The 19,275-nt window shown below is 35.6% G+C and overlaps 2 protein-coding genes and 2 non-coding genes across 4 annotated transcripts; 2 read left to right on the top strand and 2 right to left on the bottom strand.

Moving 5' to 3' along the window:
• Positions 1 to 1,499: 1,499 nt before the first annotated feature.
• Positions 1,500 to 7,724, top strand: LOC132053439 (eukaryotic translation initiation factor 3 subunit D-like). The gene is made up of 3 exons (XM_059445474.1): positions 1,500 to 1,938; positions 3,994 to 5,336; positions 7,497 to 7,724. The coding sequence occupies exons 1-2, from the start codon at positions 1,561 to 1,563 to the stop codon at positions 5,332 to 5,334; spliced, it is 1,719 nt and encodes a 572-aa protein (XP_059301457.1). The 5' UTR covers positions 1,500 to 1,560; the 3' UTR covers positions 5,335 to 5,336; positions 7,497 to 7,724.
• An 875-nt stretch (positions 7,725 to 8,599) lies between these two features.
• On the bottom strand, positions 8,600 to 8,672 carry TRNAF-GAA (transfer RNA phenylalanine (anticodon GAA)). Its single transcript has one exon. It is a non-coding gene; the product is annotated as a tRNA-Phe (tRNA).
• Positions 8,673 to 8,684: 12 nt separating this feature from the next.
• On the bottom strand, positions 8,685 to 8,755 carry TRNAG-GCC (transfer RNA glycine (anticodon GCC)). Its single transcript has one exon. It is a non-coding gene; the product is annotated as a tRNA-Gly (tRNA).
• Positions 8,756 to 9,783: 1,028 nt separating this feature from the next.
• LOC132053437 (probable hexosyltransferase MUCI70) lies at positions 9,784 to 18,209 on the top strand. Its single transcript, XM_059445472.1, has 9 exons — positions 9,784 to 11,480; positions 12,338 to 12,523; positions 12,642 to 12,837; positions 13,436 to 13,545; positions 13,630 to 13,829; positions 15,484 to 15,587; positions 16,735 to 16,922; positions 17,021 to 17,220; positions 17,664 to 18,209. Exons 1-9 carry the CDS (start codon positions 11,354 to 11,356, stop codon positions 17,877 to 17,879), a joined length of 1,527 nt encoding a protein of 508 aa, XP_059301455.1. The 5' UTR covers positions 9,784 to 11,353; the 3' UTR covers positions 17,880 to 18,209.
• Positions 18,210 to 19,275: the final 1,066 nt, after the last annotated feature.

Here is a 19,275-nt window from a genome sequence, read left to right as displayed (position 1 = left end):
AAAAAAAATTGACCCCAGCTTGGTTTTTGCTGTGTTTTTTTTGGTAGTAATCATTAGTTTTTAAGTTCATTTTGTTAGTTGAATCAAAGTGCTCTACTTTAATAAATTTAAGGGTTAAAGATTCTCAGAATTACATTTTAACTAAGAAACTTACTCAATCTATATTATGTCTCTTTAAGCTAGGGTTTGCCATTTTTCTCTTTAAGTTAGGGTTTATCATCTTTCTCAACTCAGTTTTTTCTACTCGTGAGAACTATATATGTCCATTGTTGTATTTTAAATATAACCTTGAGCATTTTTAATCCCCCTTTGCTAAAGTGGAGTACCTTTAGTCCAACTAACAAAATGAACTTAAAAACTAATGGTGACTACCAAACAACTCGGCAAAAATCAACCAAGCTTTTGAACCGACCGAAAAACCGATCCATCCCAAAAATTTTAACATTGTTTTTTTCTAAATAAAATCGACCAAACCCGGCCGATTTTCTTTGCTCCAAAAATTGGGAAACTAATAAATCCACCGAGCTTGATTTTTGGATCCATTTTATCGTATTTTTTATAGTGTTTTTTTTTATATTCACAGTTAGTTTTAAGTCTATTCCATTAGTTGGACCAAATGCGCTCAACTTCAACAAATCAAGAGTGTTCGATCGCATTCTTTTCTAAATAATCGACCAAGCTAAGCCATTTTTTGCGCCAAAAACTACAAAAAAAATAAAAATAAAATAACCGAGTTCGATTTTTTGGTTGATTTTTGCTAGGGGTGTCAAATTTGGCTCAAAAGGTGATGACCCGTCCAAAATTTTATGGGTAGGGCTCAAGATATTTTCATATTGGGCTGAGTTTAGCCCAACCCAATATAACCCATTTTAAAGTGATCTCCAACTTAGCCCAATTCTAAACTATTTTTTAAGATTTACTTAAATTTGGGTTTATTGCTTGAGATTTACTTTATTTTTTTTATATATACACTTTTCTTATATCATGTATCTTATAAGTTTGTGGTATGTTTAATATGAAGGGAAATATTTTTCACGAAAAAAAATTTTCTCGACAATATTTACCACGGAAAATGTTTTCCTCAAAAATAATTTTCATGAAAAATATTTTTTGCTAAAAATGTTTTTAAAATAGACCCTTCAAAAAAACTGGGTCAAGTTGGGCAAGTCATGACCCAACCCATTTTTAAATTTCAACCCGTTTCAAATTTCAAGAACTTTTACCTAACGTTAAATTTCAACCTATTTACTACCTCCGCTCATTTTGATTGGGCCAATTTCAGCCCAATCCGCCCATTTTACACCCCTAATTTTTGCTGTGTTTTTTATAGTAATCGTTATTTTTTATCTCCATTCTGTTAGTTAGACCAAATACGCTGAATTTTAACAAATGTAAGGGACTAAAGATGCCCAAAATCATATCTAAGGGACAAAACTAGACCTAGTTTACCATAAATAAGGGGCAATTCTCAACCTATATATATCTCTTTTAAGCTAGGGTTTTCATCATCTTTCTCCACTCTCTTTTTCTACTCAGTAAAACTTAACCCAAATTGAGAATATGGTGCTCTTTGAAATCAACGCTGTACCGTACAACCCTGACGGATGGGGTCCACCAGATACCACCAATACGACGTCGTCATCTTCAGCTCCATTTGCTCCTTTTTCTCGATCCGATAAGCTTGGTCGGATCGCAGATTGGACCCGTAACCCGTACCGACCCGGACCCGGATCCAAACAAAACCCTAATGATTCCGCTTTTGATTTCTCAGGTGATGATTCGTTACTAGCTGCTGATGAGGATTCGTCGTTTCGACTTGTCGATAATGCGACGAATAAATCGCATCATTATGGGCAAGGACAACCTAGGCCTAAGTTTAATCCTAGGTGGAGGTTTAATAATAATCGGTCTCAGTTACCGCAACGTCGTGATGAAGAGGTTTGTGTTGTATGCTCGCTCTGTGTTTCAATTTATGTGATACTTTTTGATTTTTTTGGAGATATTTGACCGCGATTTATTTGTATGCCTTTTAAATGTTTTAAATTGTTAATTATTGTGACTTTTGTGCCGTGACGAGGAGGTTTGTGTAGTATACTCGCTCCGTGTCTCAATTTATGTGATGTTTTTCGTTCTTTGAGATATTTGACTGCGATTTATATGTTTTAGATTGTTAATTATTGTGATTTTGGTGCTGTGACGAGGAGGTTTGTGTAGTATACTCGCTCTGTGTTTTAATTTATGTGATACTTTTCGATTTTTTTGGAGATATTTGACCGCGATTTATTAGTATGCCTTTTAAATGTTTTAAAATTGTTAATTATTGTGACTTTGGTGCCGTGACGAGGAGGTTTGTGTAGTATATTTGCTCTGTGTCTCAATTTATGTGATACTTTTTCGCTTTTTTGAGATATTTGGCTGTGATTTATTATTATGCCTTTTAAATGTTTTAAATTGTTAATTATTGTGACTTTGGTGCCGTGACAAGGAGGTTTGTGTAGTATACTTGCTCTGTTTCAATTTATGTGATGCTTTTCGTTTTTTTGAGTGTCGATTTGAGTAAACTTTGAAGCTAAATTTGGATTAGATTAAATATTTTAAGACAAACTTATATATTTAAAGACTATATGAAAAATCAATTTGGTGAAAAAATACATCTTAAAATGTTGGTTCGAAGTTTAATCCTAGGTGGAGGTTTGATAATAACCGGTCTCAGTTACCGCAACGCCGTGATGAAGAGGTTTGTGTTGTGTGCTCGCTCTGTTTCAAACTTTCAATTTATGTGATATTTTTTGTTTTTTTTTTGGGATATTTGACCACAATTTATTAGTATGCCTTTTAAATGTTTTAAATTGTTAATTATTGTGACTTTGGTGCCATGATGAGAAGGTTTGTGTAGTATAATCGCTTTATGTGATACTTTTTTTTTTGAGATATTTGACCGCGATTTATTAGCATGCCTTTTAAATATTTTAAATTGTTAATTGTTGTGACTTTGGTGCCGCGATGAGTAGGTTTGTGTAGTATACTCGCTTTGTTTCAATTTATGTGATACTTTTCATTTTTTTTTTTGAGATATTTGATTGCGATTTATTAGTATGCCTTTTAAATGTTTTAAATTGTTAATTATTGTGACTTTGATGCCGTGACGAGGAGGTTTGTGTAGCATAATTGCTCTGTGTCTCAATTTATGTGATGCTTTTCGTTTTTTTGAGATATTTGACCGCGATTTATTAATATGTCTTTTAAATGTTTTAAATTGTTAATTATTGTGACTTTGGTGCTGTGACGAGTAGGTTTGTATAGTATACTCGCTTTGTTTGAATTTATGTGATGCTTTTCGCTTTTTTGAGATATTTGACTGTGATTTATTAGTATGCCTTTTAAATGTTTTAAATTGTTAATTATTGTGGCTTTGGTGCCGTGACGAGTAGGCTTGTGTAGTATTCTCGTTTTGTTTCAATTTATGTGATATTTTTCACTTGTTTGAGTGTCAATTTGAGTAAACTTTGGAGCTAAATTGGATTATATTAATTCAGTATTTTAAGATCATAATTTATATATTTGAAAACTATATGAAAAGTGCTAAAACCTGTTTGAATTGACGTATTTTAGAAGCTTTTAAGCCGGAATAAGTTTTTTTTAAGCCGGAATAAGTTTTAAGTAGTTTTGTAGTGTTTGGGGGTAAGATTAAAAAGTGCTTTTAAGTACTTGTTTTTAAGCCAAAGATTCATAGCTTATGACTTTTGGCTTATAAGCCCTATGTTATAAGCCCATCCAAACAGGCTCCTACTCGTCGTTTCAAAATGTTTGTCCGTTTCTGAGTTGGCACGGGAAAGTAAAAATACTTTTGAATCATGCGGTTATTAACTAAAGATATGTAGACTATGCCAAAATGCTTTTTAATCTTGTGGTCTTAAATATGCCACAAAGTATTTAATTTTCCTGTGCTATTATTTTGCTAAATGTTGTGTTTTTTACCTTGTTTCCCAACAGGTTGAAGCCAAAAAGCGTGATGCGGAGAAAGAACGAGCTCGTCGTGACCGGCTTTACAACCTTAACCGCTCTGGTACAAATGCCGGGGCTCGCCGGGAATCCTCCGTATTCAAATCCTCAGTTGATATCCAACCAGAATGGAACATGCTTGATCAAATCCCCTTTTCAACCTTCTCGAAACTTTCTTTCTCTGTTCCGGAGGCTGAAGACTTGCTTATCTGCGGGGGAATTGAATTTTACGACCGTTCATGCGATCGTATCTCTCCGAAGAACGAACGCCGTCTTGAGCGTTTCAAAAACCGGAATTTCTTCAAAGTTACCACTACTGATGACCCTGTTATTCGTCGTTTAGCTAATGAGGATAAAGCTACAGTTTTTGCAACTGATACTATCTTATCCACATTAATGTGTGCTTCGAGATCAGTTTACTCTTGGGATATTGTAGTTCAACGTGTTGGAAATAAGTTATTCTTCGATAAACGTGATGGATCACAGTTGGATTTGCTCTCCGTGCACGAGACATCGCAGGAACCCTTGCCTGATGCCAAAGAGGATATAAATTCAGCATATTCGTTGAGCGTTGAAGCCGCTTACATAAACCAGAATTTCTCCCAGCAAGTGCTGAAAAGGGATGGGAATAAGCTAACTTATGATGAGCCTAACCCTTTTGCAACTGAAGGGGAGGAAGTGGCATCAGCGGCGTATAGATATAGAAGGTGGAAGTTGGATAACGATACATACTTAGTGGCACGATGTGAAGTGCAAAGTGTGGTGGAACTGAACAATCAAAAGTCCTTTTTGACATTGAATGCACTGAATGAGTTTGATCCGAAGTACTCCGGAGTCGATTGGAGACAAAAGTTGGAAACTCAAAGGGGTGCGGTTTTAGCTACTGAGTTGAAGAACAATGCCAATAAACTAGCAAAATGGACTACGCAAGCTTTGTTAGCTAACGCGGATATGATGAAGTTGGGTTATGTCTCAAGGGTTCATCCTAGGGATCACTTTAACCATGTTATATTAGCCGTTGTAGGATACAAGCCCAAAGACTTTGCATCACAGATTAATTTGAATACATCAAATATGTGGGGCATTGTGAAAAGTATCGTGGACTTGTGTATGAAGTTGAACGAAGGGAAGTACGTGCTCGTTAAGGACCCAACCAAGCCACAGGTGAGAATTTATGAGGTTCCTCCTGATGCATTTGAAAATGATTATGTGGAGGAGCCTTTGCCAGAAGATGAACAGGTTCAGCCTCCTGCGGAGAATGTAGAAGGTGGAGAGGTAGATGGAGCTGTGAATGAAGTGGAGGAAAAACCTGCAAGCGCTGAAGCTGCATAAGGGTAATAATTTCATTTAAGTTATATCAACAAGCAAATGTTTCAGTCTTATGTTCCTTAGCATCAATAAGGTTTTTTTATGCCCTTGTAGGAGCTTAAAATAATTAATTTTGATTACCTCAGATTTCATTTTTTTCTCTTTTCTTGTATAATGATGCTCATGGGCAAGGCTATTTCATATTTAAGCAAGGGGGAGAAAATCCAATAACCTTGACTGAAATTGCATTTGTTCGATGTCCAATGAACGATTATTCTTGAAATATGGATATGCTTAAGTGACTTAGTTTTTTCAATCGTTTTTCTTGGGCAAATCCATGGTTTAGTGGTGAAAATTTCTTTTTGTTAATAATTTAATGTGGTATAATTTTACATAATGCTTTGTTATGCTTTCTATTGTATTTGTGACGACTTCTTTACTTCTGTTAATTCTTATCTGACCTTCTTTGAAATGCCTTTTCTTGAGCCGCGGGTCTAAATGACCTCTCTACCTCCCCAAGGTAGGGGTAAGGTCTGCGTTCACTGTTCCCTTCCCAGACCCCACTTGTTGGAATATGCTGGGTATGTTGTTGGTATAATAGGCTTAGATTTATTGGTAAACCAAGATGGCATTGTCTATTTCATTGGTCAGCATTTATTTCCATAAAGTTCTTTTACAAGAGGGCTCTTAAGCTGATTTGACTCTGTTGCTTAGGAAGTGCTCTGGGAACTAGGTGTAAGCTGCCTTCTTCTTTTTGTTGTAGTCGTTCTGAAAAAATATCTTTGGTTGTGTTGAAAGATGCAAATACGAAGCAGAAACATTCTCAAGGGCCCTCTATGTGATGAAGGTCAACAAATATAAATAAATTCTTTATCTATGGCTATGCTATATGAAGTAGAACCTTTGGTCGTTTTGGCCGTGAGAGGAATTTGAGTTTTCGAGAATTTGAAATAGATGTAGAAAGTCTTGATAAAGTTGGAGAACAATGAGAGAAAGTAAATAGATTAATTGCAATTTTGTTAAGCCAGCAAGCAGTAGGTGTATGTGATAAGTTTGTTTTCCATTCTTCCATTTCCTGTAAAACGAAAAATTCGTTTTTGTAGTATCTTGGACTTGTTTGTTTCTAGGAAAACGCTAATCTCAAATTTAAAGGTCCTTAAATCTGCTCTTGAGATTTCCCAAACTGGAACTTTTCATAATCCAATCCCAACTGCCCACCCACTCCCCATACTTCCGTCTCCTGATCAATTGCTTCATTTATGGTCCTTGTGCATCACCACCTCAAAATTCTCTTTGCTATTTTTTTTTAAATCATGTGGGTTTTCCTCCAACTAGATGGCTTCAACTCTTCACTTGGGCTATCGCTATATATATATGTGCCTTGGGGAAACTTTGGGTGGTGCCCCGGAAGCCAGTAACTGGATGCAATTCTCTGGTTTCCACATGGGGTCCATGTAACGCAAGACAAGTATGCAACACCACTTATAGTTTCTCCTTCTTGAAAAAACACAAGTCGTCTCATAGTTTCGCTACATCCAAGTATGCTGCAAGATTCTGTCTCCACTACGCAAAACAACACAAGTGGTTTTGCATACTTGTGTTTTTGTTTGGCTGCATTTAAGCATGCTGTGCAGCTTTGTTTTATCTTTAGTTCTCTATTCATCACTCATTTTTCTTCCTTGTTTTCTGTTAGTTTATTGGGGGATAGATTTGACTTCTATTGTTCTATAATTTGTTTACGTTAGCTGCTTAGGCTAGCTTTATCTGAAATTAAAAATATAAGCATCATTGAAGTTGGATACTTGGATTGTACCAAATTTTTCATGAATCAAGTTAATGCGTGTTGGTGGACATCAAGTCCAATGAACCTCTAACGTGTGGATTGGCGATCCTAGCGGTATAATGTTACTTAATGTATGACTTTAAAAGAAACTCAGTTTATGTGAGTGTTAGTTTAGAAGCCATGGCAGTGTGGATCTATTCCTAATTAATCAAATTGTATAAGTAACACTGACGCCTTGGTGCTTCCACAACACCTCTCCTTGTATGCAGCTTTTGATATAATGTAGTATAAGTATGGTTTGCACCATTTTTTTTTTTTTATTGTTTGAATTAGTAGAAATTTCGTATCTCTGCTGCTGGATTCTGGTTTCAATGATGTTAATTCGTTTGTTTTGGTCATCCAGGTTGCCTGAAAAAAGTGCTGCTTAATCATCTTGTGGATCTTGAGCTTTTTTATGTAACTGCAATGTGTAGAGCCAGGGCGTCGCAGGGTGCAAACTTATTGAGAGCTTTTCAACATCGAAACAAACTAGTTCAGCATATTCTTACCACAAATTGTTTTTATTGGTTATGAACATTTTGTCAGAGACCAATTTTGCAGTAGGATCACTTTGTAAGTGAAAATTTGAAGCATTAGACCAATTTTGCAGTAGGATCACTTTGTAAGTGAAAATTTGAAGCATTAGTGCTGAAACAACTTTTGCGAGAATATCTTTGGTTTGAAGGCTTAATGAATCATCAATTATCATTTACGCCAAAGTTCCATACTTTGCTATGGTAATATTGTCGTGATTTTCATGATTACCTTGTCCAGAACTCGTATTCATGATATTTGTGCCTAGTTATGGTCTACCAAAAACTTGTTTCCAACATTAGCTATCATGGTAAACAAACAATGATGTTTTAATGACACTTGAATCGGATAGTATAGTAAAATACTGGAATATCAAGTTGGTAAAAGGCCAAGAAAGATAACAAACATTTCAACCAAAGTGGTCAAATCGCATATGAAGTGGATGCAAATCTTAATTCGGATTCGAAGTACAACAACGATGGAATATCAAGCGATTTCCTTTAGCTGCCTAAGTTTCGATGGCAGAGTTACCCAATACCTTGCTAGTGAAAGGTAATTACATTCAATGAAATAATTGAAGTGAGCGCAAATTAGTCCACACAATATCATTATTAAAATAGAAACATTATCATGTTCATTAGCACTTAGCAGCGTATGCCCAAGCTAATTCAAAACACCACCGATATTTTGGGAAAAAAGTCACAAACATTTCCATATTCATTTCGAGACACTGTACAAGAAGATAAAATACAGATCACCAGCAAAAGTAAAACATGAAAATTTGTTAGATTTTAAAAAAAAAAAATTGAGAAAAAAGTCACAAACATTTCCATATTCATTGGCTGAGACACTGTACAAGAAGATAAAATACAGATCACCAGCAAAAGTAGAACATGAAATGTTGTTAGATTAAAAAAAAAAAAAAAACAGTAATGCGGTGAACGTGGATCGAACACGTGACCTTCAGATCTTCAGTCTGACGCTCTCCCAACTGAGCTATCCCCGCAAAGAATGTGAATGCACCAGCCGGGAATCGAACCCGGGTCTGTACCGTGGCAGGGTACTATTCTACCACTAGACCACTGGTGCTTCATGCTAAGCTTGCTGATTTTATAAATTATGTACAACAAGCTCATTCGTCCCAAATTCATGTTGCACTATTTGAGTAGTCATAGAGTTTATGAAAAAAAAAAAAAAGAAAAAAAAAAAAGGAAACTAGTTTAAATTATGGTTTTAAAATTTGTAGGACCATAACTCATTTACTTGAGGACAAAGTGAGAATTTTAAAGGTAACATTTTTTTGAAACAAATTAAAAAGAAAAATAGTGCACATACCATAAAGTTAGAGCAAATGACTTTATAAAATCAACCGTCATGAACAACACGATTTAGTAATGCACAAGGTAAATGCACATACGTTCAACGAGGGAATTTGTCCATCAAAATAGACATTGGAAGAAGATAAATCTCGTCTCTATCTCTTCTAAGTGTTGCTGAGTGTGAGCCATAGCTTAAACAAGTAAAAAAGTATCGAATGTTTATACCCAAATTAATACTATAATTTATAACGATTAAGTGATTTAGTGAAGTAAAAATATATATGTTAATTGATTACAATTAACTTGAAAAACTCTATATTCCCACACATGATACGTATATATTGACTTGGTGTAAACACTCGTTGCGGGTAAATTTTTCCGCTTAAACATCCATATATGTACTTAGCTTGGATAACATAATATTAGGTATCATTTTTAGATTTGTCTACATCATTCTTCCCTTAATATAATTTCATTATACGTCTCATGATTGGTCTGGCATGGAAAATTTGGTAATCGATCAGCACATAACATGCCAGAGATCGTTTAATTTGCTAACAAATTATACTAAGATTATAATGTGAAAATTATAATATGAAATTAAAATAAAATTATTTAGTGAATAACTGAATATATCTTTATGAATAGATGACTAGTTTATTGGGTGCTAACAATAAAATAAATAGAATATGTCTAATGTCTACTATGTATACTTTTTTGTTATTTGGTGCATTTTCTTCAATCAAATATATCTACTATGTATACTTTTTTGTTAACATTGTGTTTTAATTTAATATTTTTATACATGCAGAACTTTATGGAGAAACTATACAAACATATGCACCATGAAAATGGAAAATTAAGTTCCTAAATTATAGGTACCTAATAAAAAGTACCTTGAACTGTGATCTGAAATTTGATAACTTTCCACAAATAGCTAGAAATAATTAATTTCCACCCCCATCTTGATTTCATCACTAACATTAATTGTACTCATTTTAAAATTATTATCTTTTAATTCTAAAGAAAAAAGATCATCTATACCCAAGAACCAGCTTATTGTTTTTCAATGCTGATTCTTAATCTGAGTGTTTGTAGTATAATTGAACTCTTCATCTTCACTAGCTGGAAAAAAATCAATTTTTTTTTTAAAGACCTGAAGTAATGTTCTTGGTATATTGGATTGTTGTTATTGGATCCACATAGAGGAATTAAAGGGTTGATTTTTTATTTGTGGAGTTATTTTGGTGAATTGGGTCTTTTTTTCTGGTTGAATTTAGTGTAAAGATTTGAACTTTAGAAGGGGATTTTGTGGTTGATTTTTTTATTTTGAGATCATTTGGTGAGTTGGGTGTCTTTTTATGGTTGAATTTAGTGTAAAGATTTGAACTTTAGCAAGAAAACAGTTGGATTTTGTGGTTGGTTTTTTATTTTGAGATCATTTGGTGAATTGGGTCTCTTTTTCTGGTTGCATTTAGTGCAAAGATTTGAACTTTAGAAAGAAAAAGGGGATTTTCTGGTTAGTTTTGGATTCTGAGATCATTTTGGTGAGTTGGGTCTCTTTTTTCTGGTTGAATTTAGTGTAAGGATTTGAACTTTAGAAAGAAAACAGTTGGATTTTGTGGTTGGTTTTTTATTTTGAGATCATTTGGTGAATTGGGTCTCTTTTTTCTGGTTGAATTTAGTGCAAAGATTTGAACTTTAGGAAGAAATCAGTTGGAATTTGTGGTTGATTTTGGATTCTGTGATCATTTGGTGAGTTGGGTCGCGTTTTTCTTGGCGAACTTAGTGGTTTTTTTCTTAGTGTGGGGGATTTTGTTGAAGTAGTCCACATCAGTAGGTGAATTTTGTACCAAGATTTGAACTTTAGGAAGAAAACAGTCGGATTTTCTGGTTAAATTTCGATTCCATGATCATTTGGCGAGTTGGGTCTCGTTTTAATTGGTGAATTTAGTGGTTTTTTCCTCAGTGTGGAGGATTTTGTTGAAGTAGTCCACATTAGGAGGTGGATTGTATACCAAGATTTGAACTTTAGAAAGAAAACAGTTGGATTTCTGGTTAATAATCGATTCTGTGATCATTTGGCGAGTTGTGTCTCGTTTTTCTTGGTGAATTTAGTGATTTTTTCACTTGAGTGGGAGATTTGGTTGAAGTAGTCCATATTAGCAGGTGAATTTTATACCACGATTTGAACTCTAGGAAGATAACAATTGCATGTGTATGAAAGGAAATAGGATAATGAGAGGTAAATTAGGAGGACTGAGGGTGAGGGGACAACAATGACTATAGAGTCATTTACTCTTTGTTCTTCTGAAAGTTATAGTTCTTTGCTGCATTCTAAACTACAACACCCTGAAAGCAACCTAAAATGTTTAAGGAGAAAGAAGGACTATTCCCCGGGATTCACAAATTTGCACCTAGAAAGAAGGTGGGGATGCTGCTATTGTGTGCTGTTTCATTAGCAGTTTTCTTGTGGGTCTTGTTTGCTGACAAAGGTTTGATCTCTAATCTTTTGGCCTTGCTGCTTTCTGAATTTCTCATTAGCTGAACCCAACTAGTTTAGGGATTGAAGCGTCGTTGATAGATTGATTATTTGAATTTTAAATACATATGATAAGATTCTGTTTCGATTTATGCTGATTGGAGCTTGAGCTACAGTTTGTCGTTCTAACACTCTGGGATGTAGCTTTTTTTTAATTAAACATGGTATTACGAAATTAACAATCTTATATAGCTTTATTCTTACTATTACCACAATCACTTTGCTATTTTAAACATGAGTAGCTCTTATGTTGTCTCTGATAGTTATACTCCCTCTGTTTCAATTTGTTTGTCTTATTTTTCGTTTTAGTCTGTTTCAAAAGGAATGCCTCTTTCTTAGTTTGACAACTCTTTAATTTCAACATCTCATATGGCATTTTAAGACCACAAGAATGACGGGCATTTTGGTACATCATACTTATCTTTAGTTTAAGACCACAAAATTCAAAAATCTTTTTTTTTTTTTTTTAACTTTCTTAAACTCCAAGCTCAGTCAAACTAAGACAAATAAATTCAAATGGAGGTAGTAGCTTTGAGCCTGCCTAAACGCTGAAATGATTACCTTGGCTTGATGGCATTTAGCTTTAGCTCTGAGTAGGCTTTTCATCATTAGGAAATTTCCTGATTATGTCTAGTTTACACTGGAAGATTATCAACTAACATAGCACATTTTTTAATCTTCCTCTTGGTCATGGCTAAATAATTGCTTTGATTTTGCTGTTCCATATGTGGGTTATAGTATATGACAGTGCCCTTCTGTTATCTTCTTTTTTGGCTTCTGACAACCTCTCCAATTTCAACTCTTTCATAGGTGAAGATGCACAAGAACTTAATGCCTCCACAAGAACTAATGTTGGACAAAGGGCATTAACTGTCCAACCTCTTGCTCCTCCTCGTCCTGTATACTTTAAAGGATACACTCTTCCTCCTGGGAATCCATGTGAAGGCTTCACGTTGCCACCCCCGCCAGCAGATAAAAAGAGGACGGGACCAAGGCGTAAGTTTAAATCTGTCGTACACTTACCGACAATAAGATTTTAAGTATGTCATCGTGCTGTCAAAATTTCTCTCTGACGTACTGTCTGATTCTGAACTGTATGTTTACATTCTTTCAGCATGTCCAGTATGCTATCTTCCTGTTGAACAAGCTATTGCATTAATGCCTGATGCACCATCCTTTTCTCCTGGGGTTAGCAATTTGACTTACATTCATGAAGAAAATTCAGGGAAACCCGAGTTTGGAGGATATCCATCACTGATGCAGAGGAATGATTCATATGATGTAAGAGAGTCCATGAGTGTGCACTGTGGGTATGATATTTTTTCCACCTGGGCAATTCTTTTATAATATTAAGCGTCATCCACCGCTTCTATATTTATTTATTTTTTTTTTTTTTTTTTTTTTTAAGAATTTTGCCTTTTGGCTTCATCTATAAGATACTGGAGACAATTTAACTCAAGGGACCTCTCAACTCTTGAATTTAAAAAAAAATAAAAAAATGACTTTGACCAGGTTAACTGAGATTTAGTGAAAATGGGCCTGATTATAACTACTAAAAACTTAGGGGGTGAAGATTAAAATTTTGAGTTTTTTTATAAAAAGACTCCTCCTCCTCCTCCTCCTGCTCCCCCGGGAAAGGGGAGGGGGAAGGGTGGGAGAGGTAGAGGCTTTGTGTAAATAACTAAACTTGGGGCTTTTAAAATTAGTGTCATAACACTAATCTCAAAAGCACCCCTACCTATTAAAAAAAAAACTCGAGTTCCTCATTCATAAACAAAAGACTCGAAAGACACTTTTAATTCAAGAACCCGAGAGTGTGATGGATAGTTTTGTAAATAATTGCATGTTTCACAATATCTCTCACTTTGTATCATTTGTGTTTATTTCTGCTGCAAATCCATGCGATAGATTTGTTAGAGGAATCAGGCCTGGACATCAAACAGGTTTTGACATTGATGATTCTGACCTTCATGCAATGGAATCTTGTCGAGGTGTCGTTGTGGCATCAGCAATATTTGGTATTTGATCTTTCAGTTCACGTGCTGTAGCATTTCTTGTTGAATCTGCTGGCTATAATTTGTAACAAGTACATTCTTGGACAGGAGCTTTTGATTTGATAAGGCAACCAAAAAATATCAGCGAATATGCCACAAAAAATGTCTGCTTCCACATGCTTGTGGATGAAGAAACAGAAGTTTTCTTAAGAAACTCTAGTGAGCTAGATGGTACCATGAGAATTGGCTTATGGAGAATTGTCATTGTTCATAACCTACCTTATGATGATCCGAGGCGAAATGGAAAGGTTGGTATTCTCAATGATACATCACCTATATTAGTAGTTGAAATTTTCAAGAATTATTAGTTGGTGAAAGGCCTTTGATTCTCTTAGTATTACTCAACAGATTTTGTTCACATTAGAGTCAACCACTGTACAGTTTTTCTTACTTGATCAAAATATACTTAACAGATTTTATATGAATGGAAAATTCTGTCCCTTAAACTTCTGACAAGTGCATTTCATCTACCTCCTTATCCTTTTGTCTGTTTTGTGTACACAATTATTTTTTCTATTCATCTCTGAAGTTTGAATCCCTTTCTCAGCAGTGGCGGAGCCACATAGGGCCGAGGGTGTTCATCCAAACCCCCTTCGGCGGAAAAAAAAACACTGTTTTTACATGGTTAATTTTTTTTTTTTTTTTTGATGTATATATAGTAGATGTTGAACCCCCTTAGGCTTCTTCGTATGTTACTTTTTTATATTTTGAACCCCCTTAGTGAAAATCCTGGCTCGGCCACTGTTTCTCAGTCCCCATCTACATGCGGATTGAGGTTTTCCTTTCAAATCCTGGCCCATAGTCCTGTTCTTCTTTTTGTTTTTTTGTTGCCATATGAGCTAGTATAAAAATGCAATGCGTGATAACTTATGAGATTTTACAAAATTAGCGTGTTTCATGGATTTCTTACTTATAATCTTGCTGCAGAAGGCAATTATCCTTTTGCTTTTGGCAATGATACTTTATGTGATGTCAAATATGACTACTTGTTAATGTTAAGTTCTTCCGTTTTACTTACTCCTTTTTAGAAAAAGAGTAGGCAATGCTTTATGTGGTTACTTCCTGTAGCAATTTAAATGCAAACTAGTCTTTCTTTTTCACAGTTCTCATCTAGCACTCTATAAGTTCTATTCAGTACTTGTATTCTCTTATTCGCTGCTTCCTGGAATTTTCAAGAATAGAGAGCCTTTAAATAATTTTGTTTAGATTGGTATTAGGAAATTGACCCTTTTGATGGAAATACAGCACGGACACGGAGATTTTTACTGAATCAGATTGGTGATTGAGCTTGATTCTGATTTCAGGATTTCCGTGAGTGCTTTATGTGAATTCTCGCTCAAACTTCTCCTCTATTTTCATCTGCACAGTTGCCTTTTAGTAGGACAGCTTTGCATTTTCTACTTGGATTGAAGTGACGAGGCTATGTTGTATTTCTTTTTTGATAATGGTGGTGTCCACCCTAGCTTAGGCGCACCTTGACTATTCCACCGGATGCCTGCTACCTCCCGCAACACAGGTATCGGGTAACTCTTCCTACCAAAGCATAGGCAGATGGGAAGAATTGAACCCATAGCGTGTTTTGTTTCAGTTGGGAATTAAATCCTAGCCTCCCATGGCTTTTTACCCACTTCATTGACGGCCAACCCTCACCCTTGGGTGCGATAAGGCTATATTGTTTTCTAACTTTGTTTTGCTTGACATCATTTGTTGTTTCAGTATCCAATTTAACTTTTTTGATCAATCAGTATTCTTCTGCGCTCATGAAATTATTACCTGATGGGATTGAGAAGATTTTCAGTACCTGAGAACCATTCATTGGCATGATTAGCTGAGTGCTTCACCTACCCAGACTGGTATCATATGTAAAATTCTCCGACTAATTTGTATTTGTTGACATTTCAGGTTCCAAAGCTTCTGCTTCACAGGCTTTTTCCCAACGCTCGTTATTCTCTATGGATTGATGCCAAACTTGAGCTGGTTGTCGATCCATATCAAATACTTGAAAGGTACATCTAAGACTTAATACACATTTCAGATACTCAAAGCAATAACCATGATATTGCTTTCTCTGGGTTGAATTCTCTCTTGACTAATGACAGTAGGGGTTTCTGTAGAGCCTCCCATGTGACCTTCTAAAAGGTATAGACATTGCTTTCCCTGATTTGTCACTAGACAGACTCTCGCCAAGAGTTTTCTAGCTAGAATCAACTATAACAAACCATAAAAACATTTCGGCGCTGGCGGCTCTTAAACATAGTTGTCTGCACATGCTTAATCCGCCTGCAGTAGAAAAGGTAACAGCAACAAATCCAGTGTAATCCCACAAGTGGTGTTTGGGGAGAGTGGTGTCTATGCAGACCTTACCCCTACGGCCCTACCTTGTGAAGGTCAGTAGAAAAGGTAATAAAAAAGAATAAGTTTTTGGAAATGCTAAATGTTTGTTGCCAAAAATTTAGTCACCTCTAGATTTGTTAGCCTGGGCTCTTCCATCATCTTTTTCATATAAAAATGATCTTTCTGCTAGCACCCAAGGTGTGGCCTAGTGGTCAACGACGTGGGTTGAGAACCATGAGGTCTCAGGTTCAAATCCTAGCAGAGAGTAAAACACTAGGTGATTTCTTCCCGTTTGTCCTAGCCTAGGTGGACAGAGTTACCTGGTAGTACCTGTTATTTGGTGGGAGGTGGTAGGTATCCCATGGAATTAGTCGAAGTGCACGCAAGCTGGCCTGAACACCACGATATCAAAAAAAAATAAAAAAAAATTGATCTTTCTGTTGCATGTCAGTATTGCCAAATTGTAGATATTGTGACGATTGTGTTATGATCTCCTCTAACGCTTTGTGGATGCCTTCAACAATGCTTTGGCTATTTTTTGGCACCTTAAAAACTGACGAAGTCATACATAATTTTTATTTTCAAAAAAGATGAGTAAGTGATTCATGAAAATTGCTCTTGTAGTGTGACTTATATTAAAGCAAAAGTGAGGAAGTGCTAAATAGCCGTATTTATTACAGGAAACTATCTTACTGATCAAGGGATTGCCCTTCTGATAAAAAGGTTATTAAATTGAATGCTGAGATAGTCATGCAGAGCTTTTGTTGTTCTTTAAAACTGCAAAGTTGAAACCTTTTTTTACTCGTATTTCACTATCAGGTTCTTGTGGAGAAAAAATGCCAGCTTTGCAATATCAAGGCATTATAGGCGCTTTGATGTGTTTGTAGAAGCAGAAGCTAATAAGGCAGCTGCAAAGTTTGACAATGCTTCCATTGACTATCAAGTTCAATTCTATAAAAAGGAAGGTCTAACTCCTTATTCCACAGCTAAACTTCCTATTACAAGTGGTAATGACATAAAACCTCTTTTCTCTAGTCTTTCTTCACCTCTCATATATAGACATTTTCTCTTCGATGAACGCTTTAGCATTCTACTTTACATGCAGATGTCCCTGAGGGATGTGTAGTAGTAAGGGAGCACATTCCAATCTCCAATCTCTTTGCTTGTCTTTGGTTTAACGAAGTGGACCGTTTTACTCCAAGAGACCAAATTAGCTTCGCCATTGTGAGGGACAAGATCATGTCTAAGACAAATTGGACAGTGAATATGTTCTTGGACTGTGAAAGGCGCAACTTTGTGATTCAGGTTATTTTTTTATTTTACGCTTTTTGGATTTTCAAAGATTTATGCTTTGATAATGGAATGGAAAAAGATAAAGAAAAAAGGAGATGTGCCGCCCTGCACCAAATTTCTTGAGAGTTCACGCAAAAGGCTCATATGCTGCGGGGAGTTTCTGCTTGGTGTTATACATTGAAGATTCTTAATTTCTTATGGTCCTGGGAGGAAAAATGCAATGTGCAGTTGCATGATACATGATAATTAGTTAATAACTACCTCTCAAGATGACATACCATCCTTGAAATGCTCTTTTTTATTTCGTCTTTCTTTCAAAAGTGACAATTTCAGTTCGTCCATGCTTGAATAGGAACTGTGCAATACTTATGTCATCCACATTAGACATCGGTTCATCTCTGTCATACGATAGATATAATAGATTAGCTATTTGTTACTTTTTTTATTATCTGCAGGGGTATCACCGAGACATTCTTGAGCACTGGGCTCCCCCACCTCCCCCTGGTGCCACTGAAATTGTTCATCCTCCACCGCCTGTAGCTAATGAAACCATACAGACCTCGGGCAATGTTACAGCGTCAAGGTCCATTACTGAATCATTAAACAAGGTACCTTCAAGGCGCGGAAGAGAGAGGAAATCCAAGCGTCACCGAAAAGTTATCGGAAGTTAGGATCCTAACTTAAGTTAGAAATTTTGCTTAAGCAAATTCTTCTTTTTCCTTCCCTGTTATCAATTTTGGTGCGAGGAACTTTGCTAGATGAACATTATAGCTTTTAACACAAGGAAGGTATCAAGTTTAGGCGTCAAATTTATCTTTTTTTATTTTTTATTTTTTATTTTTTTATATATATATATATATATATTTGAAGTTTTAAACAATTCTTTTCCATATCATAGCAATATCATACTGGAGCTATCTCATGTACTTACTATCCTGTGTAACTCTTGTTTCTGAAGAAGAAGTATTCAAAGCCGTTAGTACAATAGTACTTTGACTCAACCAGTGGAGGAAAGCAATATAGTGATGGTGGTGTTCAGGTTATAGCTTTTGCGGACTTCAACCACCTCTCACCAACAGGGGTATCATATGACTGTCCCCTAAGGTTTAGGTATCGAAAGAAATCACCTAGTATTTTTTTCGGGCCTGGAAGAATTTAATCATGACACAACTAATACTTTACTTGGCTGTTGGTGAGCTTAAATCAAACAGCTAACGGCTACAGCACTGAGGTCGTTTGGTACGCGGACTGAATTATCCCAGGATTATAATATAATCCTGAGACTAATTTATCCCATCTGGGAGGTGGGATAAAATAATTCCAAGGTACTTAGTGGAACAAGGTGAGATATCCCACCATGAAGTTTGGACTTCATTTTATACTCTGTTTGCTAGAAGGTATAAATTAATCTCAGGATAAATTTATACCTTCTGTCAAATATGGTACAAAATTAATCTCAAAATTTGTGATGGGATATCTCACCTTATACCGTGCAGTCGCGCACCAAACGACTTAAGTATATATTTCAATTCTTCTGACAAGTGCCTAGTCTATTACATGTATCATTATTTATTTCTAGACCTTTTGCCTTTAGAAATACATGTATAAAATCGTGCATGCATTCTTATATCAATTTCTTAAGCGTAAACCAAGTAAATTCAGTTACTTGGAATGAATCTAATTTATTTTTCCAACATATACTTTGACAAATGCTATGTTTACTACTATTTGTTACTTCATTTGCTTTGTTTATGATGTTTTGCTGTTGCTATTTTCCTTTCTATCCTGCTTTAATTACACTTCTTTAGAGCCAAGGGCTATCGGAAACAAGCTCTCTACCCCATAAAAGAAAGGGTAAGATTTGCGTACATCCTACCGTCTCCACAGACCACACTTGTGGTTTACACTGCGTATGTTGTTGTTGTAGTATATACTTTGACGGAAGCTTCTCAAGTCCAATATTATGTCTGTTCAAATTGTGACATGGCTCCTCAACTAAGATGTTCATGTTTCGCTCAATTTGCACTTCTCAGTGAACTAAATTTTCACAAAGCACTTATTGCACTT

The sequence above is a fragment of the Lycium ferocissimum genome, chromosome 4, assembly GCF_029784015.1.
Source record: "Lycium ferocissimum isolate CSIRO_LF1 chromosome 4, AGI_CSIRO_Lferr_CH_V1, whole genome shotgun sequence".
Lineage (NCBI taxonomy): Eukaryota > Viridiplantae > Streptophyta > Magnoliopsida > Solanales > Solanaceae > Lycium > Lycium ferocissimum.
The sequence above is the reverse complement of the archived record's forward strand: the minus strand, read 5'-3'. Positions and strand labels throughout refer to the sequence as shown.

What these genes read in the sequence shown, in the direction of transcription:
- LOC132053439 (XM_059445474.1), top strand. Translation starts at nt 1,561, where the DNA reads ATGGTGCTCTTTGAAATCAACGCTGTACCGTACAACCCTGACGGATGG. An exon ending in CGCAACGTCGTGATGAAGAG is followed by an intron (nt 1,939 to 3,993) that starts GTTTGTGTTGTA and finishes GTTTCCCAACAG; the next exon opens with GTTGAAGCCAAAAAGCGTGA.
- LOC132053437 (XM_059445472.1), top strand. Translation starts at nt 11,354, where the DNA reads ATGTTTAAGGAGAAAGAAGGACTATTCCCCGGGATTCACAAATTTGCA. An exon ending in TCCATGAGTGTGCACTGTGG is followed by an intron (nt 12,838 to 13,435) that starts GTATGATATTTT and finishes TCCATGCGATAG; the next exon opens with ATTTGTTAGAGGAATCAGGC. An exon ending in TGTGGCATCAGCAATATTTG is followed by an intron (nt 13,546 to 13,629) that starts GTATTTGATCTT and finishes ATTCTTGGACAG; the next exon opens with GAGCTTTTGATTTGATAAGG.